This window comes from Pygocentrus nattereri, chromosome 9 (assembly GCF_015220715.1).
Source record: "Pygocentrus nattereri isolate fPygNat1 chromosome 9, fPygNat1.pri, whole genome shotgun sequence".
Lineage (NCBI taxonomy): Eukaryota > Metazoa > Chordata > Actinopteri > Characiformes > Serrasalmidae > Pygocentrus > Pygocentrus nattereri.
The window spans coordinates 2,766,628-2,773,716 of NC_051219.1; the positions used below are offsets into that span (position 1 = coordinate 2,766,628).

General features: G+C 43.6%; 2 protein-coding genes across 2 annotated transcripts in view; one reads left to right on the top strand and one right to left on the bottom strand.

The window, feature by feature from the left end:
* Positions 1 to 7,089, bottom strand: part of LOC108416094 (butyrophilin subfamily 3 member A2-like) — a 534,853-nt gene that overhangs the window by 427,688 nt on the left and 100,076 nt on the right. The gene's annotated exons all lie outside the window — the stretch shown is intronic.
* The window catches only part of LOC108415843 (butyrophilin-like protein 3), a 116,590-nt gene that overhangs the window by 80,091 nt on the left and 29,410 nt on the right, over positions 1 to 7,089 (top strand). The window contains exon 8 of the mRNA XM_037541221.1: positions 2,620 to 2,793. Within this exon, the coding sequence (XP_037397118.1) occupies positions 2,620 to 2,793 (174 nt within the window). The remainder of the gene's footprint in view (positions 1 to 2,619; positions 2,794 to 7,089) is intronic.

A 7,089-nucleotide genomic window follows, 5' to 3' on the forward strand; every position in this document is an offset into this window, starting at 1 on the left:
GAGCTCAGTCAGATGTTCTAGCGTTTACGTCTCTGTTGGCAAGACGCCGCATATCGCTACTATGGAAGTCTTCAAAACCCCCTTCCATTTCAATGTGGCTCCGCGATGTCCTACATTTTCTTAGTGTGGAAAAGATACGGTCCACCTTGAAAGGCAATACTAAAACATTTTATTCCAAATGGAATCCTTTTTTATATGTTTTAATTCACTTCAGGTTGTGCCAGCTGACTGAGGGGATTGAATTTTTTTTTGTTTGTTTTCTTTTGAGTCTGATAGTGGTATATATTTTTCTGTCATCATGATTATCCAATTTGTAGTTATTGTCCTTTTCTGTGTGTGTGTGTGTGTGTGTGTGTACATCTTTTTGTGGAAAATAAGCAAAGGGGGAAAAAAAGAGGAAGCTTTTGAATGTGTGGGACTACTAGATATGTCTGTTTTGCTTTTATTCCTCAATAAAGAAAAGAAGAAAAAAAACATGATTTGCAAATCCTTTTCAATCTGTATTCAGTTGAATACACTACAAAGACAAGAAATTTAATGTTCAAATGGATAAACTTTATTTTTTGCAAATATTCACTCTTTTTAATTTGATGCCTGCAACACATTCCAAAAAAGTTGGGAAAGGGCCACAAAACACTGGGAAAGTTAAGGAATGCTCAAAAAACACCTGTTTGGAACATTCCACAGGTTCATTGGAAACAGGTGAGTGTGATCTGAAAGGTTCGTTCACAAGCAAGGACGGGCGAGGTTCACCACTATGTGAACAACTGCGTGAGCAAATAGTCCAACAGTTTAAGATCAACGTTTCTCAACGTGCAACTGCAGGAATTTAGGGATTTCATCATCTACAGTCCATAATATCATCAGAAGATCCATTCTCCAGAGAATCTGGAGAAATCTCTGCGAGTAAGCGGCGAGGCAGAAAACCAGCACTGAATGCCCGTGACCTTCCGATCCCTCAGGCGGCACTGCATTAAAATCCCACATCATTCCGTAACGGATATTCCCACATGGGCTCAGGAACACTTCGGAAAACCACTGTCAGTGAACTCAGTTCGTCGCTCCATCTACAAGTGCAAGTTAAAACTCTGCCATGCAAAGCGAAAGCCAGATATCAACACCACCCAGAAACGCCGCCGGCTTCTCTGGGCCGAGCTCATCTGACGCAGAGTGGAAAAGTGTCCTGTGGTCTGACGCGTCCACATTTCACACTGTTTCTGGAAATCATGGACATCGTGTCCTCTGGGCCAAAGAGGAAAAGGACTGTCCAGATTGTTTTCAGCGCAAAGTTCAAAAGCCAGCATCTCTGATGGTGTGGGGGTGTGTTAGTGCCCATGGCAGGGGTAACCTGCACATCTGTGAAGGCACCATTAATGCTGAAAGGTACATACAGGTTTTGGAGCAACATCTGCTGCCATCCAAGCAACGTCTTTTTCAGGGACATCCTGCTTATTTCAGCAAGACGATGCCGAACCACATTCTGCACGTGTTACAACAACGTGGCTTCGTAGTAAAATACTGCGGGTACTAGACTGGCCTGCCTGCAGTCCAGACCGTCTCCCATTGAAAATGGGGCACTGCGTGTCCTCAGTTCCCAAACGCTTATTGAGTGCTGTTAAAAGGAAAGATGATGTAACTCAGTGGGAAACACGCCCCTGTCCCAACTTCTTTGGAACGTGTTGCAGGCATCAAATTCAAAAGAGTGAATATTTGCAAAAAACAATAAAGTTTATCTGATTGAACATTAAATATCTCGTCTTTGTAGTGTGTTCAATTGAATGTAGGTTGAAAAGGATTTGCAAATCATCGTATTCTGTTTTTATTTGTTTTACACAACGTCCCAACTTCACTGGAATTGGGGGTGTAAAACAGACACTTACTTGGCATATTTTACATTAGTATCGTGCTACATGGTGTCTTTACAGATAAATATTGGGAATGACTCTCTGAGAGCAGACTCTCTTTCACTGCCAGCTTAAGTCATTTGTTAATTAGTGTCAGAGTACACTCGGCTTACGTCACATGGTCTCAGCAGGTGATGTGAACGTCTTTCCACGTTCAGTGCAGCTCCAAATCCAGTCCAACTGTTCACGCCCTGATGGGAGAACCTCACCGCTTCAGTGAACTGTGATAAACTGAATAATAAGCTGTTTCTCTGTGGCAGTGAACTGCTCCCTTTATGCCTTTCTGCTTTTCTTCAGGACTTTCAGATAAAAAATAAACACAAATAAATAAATTCTAAACTAATTAATGAAGCAAAAATGGTTGCAACTGTAACAACTGCAATTTCCCTCTGGGATCAATAAAGGATTCTGATTCTGAAAATAAGCAAACAATATAACTGACATTAAAAAGTGAGTATAATGATAACAGTACTCATTTAGACATCATCACTTTGGTCATGTTGTCAGTAGGTCACATGACCTTGCTTGTTCCACAACTGTCCATATAAGGACAGCAGTTCCATTTGTTGCCTTAATGCTGTTTTGTTCATTTGTGCAGTAGTTGGTATTTTTACCTGCTGTGTTTTAAGAGAACATGTTTATAAAGATTAGTGTTTAATGTTTGTGTGCAGGGCAGAGATTGAAGTGTTCTGATGTATCATCATTTCTCTTCCAGACTGTGTGGTAAAGGTCTCACAGAGAAAAGCTTTGCTGTCCTGGCCTCAGCTCTCAGCTCACAGAACTCAAAACTAACAGAACTGGACCTGAGTCAGAATACACTGCGTAATTCAGAAGTGAAGAAGCTCTGTGAGGGACTGAGGAGTCCAAACTGTAAACTGCAGAAACTGAGGTGAGATCACTCTGTACACACTCAGACACTCTCACTCTCACTCTCTCTCTCTCTCTCTCTCTCTCTCTCTCTCTCTCTCTCTCTCTCTCTCTCTCTACACACTCAGACACTCTCTCACTCACTCTCTCTCTCTCTCTCTCTCTCTCTCTCTCTCTCTACACACTCAGACACACTCTCTCTCTCTACACACTCAGACACTCTCTCTCTCACTCTCTCTCTCTCTACACACTCAGACACTCTCTCTCTCTCTCTCTCTCTCTCTCTCTCTCTCTCTACACACTCAGACACACTCTCTCTCTCTACACACTCAGACACTCTCTCTCTCACTCTCTCTCTCTCTACACACTCAGACACTCTCTCTCTCTCTACACACTCACACTCTCTCTCTCTCTCTCTCTCTCTCTCTCTACACACTCAGACACTCTCTCTCTCACTCTCTCTCTCTACACACTCAGACACTCTCACTCTCTCTCTACACACTCAGACACACTCTCTCTCTCTCTCTCTCTCTCTCTCTCTCTCTCTCTCTACACACTCAGACACTCTCTCTCTCTCTCTGTACACACTCAGACACTCTCACTCTCACTCTCACTCTCACTCTCTCTCTCTCTCTCTCTCTCTCTCTCTCTCTCTCTCTCTACACACTCAGACACTCTCTCACTCACTCACTCTCTCTCTCTCTCTCTCTCTCTCTCTCTCTCTCTCTACACACTCAGACACACTCTCTCTCTCTACACACTCAGACACTCTCTCTCTCACTCTCTCTCTCTCTACACACTCAGACACTCTCTCTCTCTCTACACACTCACACACTCTCTCTCTCTCTCTCTCTACACACTCAGACACTCTCTCACTCACTCACTCTCTCTACACACTCAGACACTCTCACTCTCTCTCTACACACTCAGACACACTCTCTCTCTCTCTCTCTCTCTCTACACACTCAGACACTCTCTCTCTCTCTCTTTACACACTCAGACACTCTCTCTCTCTCTCTCTCTCTCTCTCTCTCTCTCTCTCTCTACACACTCAGACACACTCTCTCTCTCTACACACTCAGACACTCTCTCTCTCACTCTCTCTCTCTCTACACACTCAGACACTCACTCTCTCTCTACACACTCAGACACTCTCTCTCTCTCTCTCTCTACACACTCAGACACTCTCTCTCTCACTCTCTCTCTCTACACACTCAGACACTCTCACTCTCTCTCTACACACTCAGACACTCTCTCTCTCTCTCTCTCTCTCTCTCTCTACACACTCAGACACTCTCTCTCTCTCTCTTTACACACTCAGACACTCTCTCTCTCTCTCTCTCTCTCTCTCTCTCTCTCTCTCTCTCTACACACTCAAACACACTCTCTCTCTCTACACACTCAGACTCTCTCTCTCTCTCTCTCTCACTCTCTCTCTCTCTCTCTCTACACACTCAAACACTCTCTCTCTCTCTCTCTTTACACACTCAGACACTCTCTCTCTCTCTCTCTCTCTACACACTCAAACACACTCTCTCTCTCTACACACTCAGACACTCTCTCTCTCTCTCTCTCTCTCTACACACTCAGACACTCTCTCTCTCTCTCTCTCTCTACACACTCAAACACACTCTCTCTCTCTCTCTCTCTCTACACACTCAGACACTCTCTCTCTCTCTCTCTCTCTCTACACACTCAAACACACTCTCTCTCTCTCTCTCTCTCTCTACACACTCAGACACTCTCTCTCTCTCTCTATACACACTCAAACACACACTCTCTCTCTCTCTCTCTCTACACACTCAGACACTCTCTCTCTCTCTCTATACACACTCAAACACACACTCTCTCTCTCTCTCTCTACACACTCAGACACTCTCTCTCTCTCTCTATACACACTCAAACACACACTCTCTCTCTCTCTCTCTCTACACACTCAGACACTCTCTCTCTCTCTCTTTACACACTCAAACACACACTCTCTCTCTCTCTCTCTCTACACACTCAGACACTCTCTCTCTCTCTCTATACACACTCAAACACACACTCTCTCTCTCTCTCTCTCTACACACTCAGACACTCTCTCTCTCTCTCTCTCTCTCTACACACTCAAACACTATCATGTGCTCTCTCTCACTCTCTGTCTCTCACACACACCCTCCAACAGACAGTCATCATCGTCTATTTAAAATGAAATTAATTGAATTTTTCATCGTCCACTTTATCAGCTCCACTGACCGTATAGCTGCACTCTGTAGTTCTACAGTTACAGACTGTAGTCCATCTGTTTCTCTGATACTCTGTTACCCTGTTCTTCAGTGGTCAGGACCCCCATGGACCCTCACAGAGCAGGTGCTATTTGGGTGGTACTATTGTCAGCACTGCAGTAACACTGACGATGTGGTGTATTAGTGTGTGTTGTGCTGGTACGAGTGGATCAAACACAGCAATATGCCTGATCAATGTATCTCGTGGTATGAAAAGAAACCAGAGAGTTAATAGAAGTTTTAACATTGAAGGCTGTTCACTTCTTCTGCTCCTCTTGTTCCATGCTGGGTTGATTGACCATTGCAGGAGCGCTTTGGTAACAGCTGTTGGCTGGTTTCCCAAATGCATCGTAGCACAAAGATGATTCTTAAACGGTCCGTCTCACTCGACTCTCTAAGTTAAGAAGTTCTTAATACTAAGATGCTTTTGGGAACCTGGGACCTTAAAAGTGTCACCCACTTGGGGAAAAATGTAAATATAATTAATTCCTAATATTGTAATAAAGTGCACATAGCAGAGCACATTACATGTAAAAACTCTGTGAGGAAAAGATTTGTTGTTTAAACTTTAAAGCTAAGGAAAGAAAACCATGAGCCTAACTGTCCTATTTTAATTGATGGAAAGTCCACAGCTAAACCAGATATTTAGGTTAGAAATACATTTGTACCCCATTTTTCAACGTCACAGTGTTTAGTTGAGCTGTGAATTTAAGGGTCCTGCACTTTTTGGGCAAAACTTGTGGACTGGTTGAGATGGAGAGTGAAAATATAGTCCCAGCATGCACCAGTTCCTCCAGTTTTCTTTGTGAAATCCATATGTGGGGGGAGTGATGACGGAGAGAGTGTGGTGGATTGGAGGGAGGACTGTGGTGACTCTGGTCGTGATTGCAGTGTCCTTAGCAGGTCATGCTGGTCATTATAGCTCCTCCAGTATCAGAAGCTCTGAGTAGTTTTCTCCAGTGGTGGGGACCGTGTTTCTCTGTGCTACCTGTGTTCTGTGTCTTGTCTCGATGGGGAGCACTTCAAGATTTGTAAACCCAAGTTTTCACAAAGCCTGTAAATAATTGAAGAAGTGGGAATTTGGGAATTATAATTTGATTTCAGCTGCTCAAATGATGCAAAGAACTCTTTATACAAGGCTTTAATAAAAAAACCTCCCTGTTCTTTCCAAGGTACAGTGTCATTTTGGGCTGGTAGGAAGATGTGATTGAAATAGTTTGGAGAATAGACTGAGGTCTCTGGAATTTTAAAAACTGTTTTTACTTGTTTCAGAAATCATGAGGAATTTCTCAAAACCACCTGGGAAAATGGTCCGGTGTATCATTTGTGAACAGACTGTCTTGAGCCAGCAGCTCGTTGCTCGAGCGAGAGAAATTCTGAAAGACTTTTGCTTTTTCTGAAAGGTAAACAATGAAAAATAACAAAAACAAGAAAGTCTTTAGTTCCTTAAATAAAAAATAAAAAAATACGTGTTGACACGTATGAGAACATACTTCACTACAACAGTCCCCAAGCAGATGTTCCAGTGCTGTGCTCTGAAGCTGTTCCTGATCAGATCCATGTGCTGCGTCCAGCAGGTCATTTTTGGCGTGTCCACTGTGGCCTTTGCTCCCCAGAGTGAGAGTACAGAGAGAGAGAGTGAGAGTACAGAGAGAGAGAGTGAGAGTACAGAGAGAGAGAGGGAGAGTAAAGAGAGAGAGAGGGAGAAAAGAGAGAGAGAGGGAGAAAAGAGAGAGAGAGAGAGTAAAGAGAGACAGAGAGAGAGTACAGAGAGAGAGAGAGAGAGAGTAAAGAGAGAGAGAGGGAGAGTAAAGAGAGAGAGAGGGAGAAAAGAGAGAGAGAGGGAGAAAAGAGAGAGAGAGGGAGAAAAGAGAGAGAGAGAGAGTAAAGAGAGACAGAGAGAGAGAGAGAGAGAGAGAGTACAGAGAGAGAGAGAGAGAGAGAGTACAGAGAGAGAGAGAGAGAGAGTACAGAGAGAGAGAGAGAGAGAGTACAGAGAGAGAGAGAGTACAGAGAGAGAGAGAGTACAGAGAGAGAGAGAGAGAGAGAGA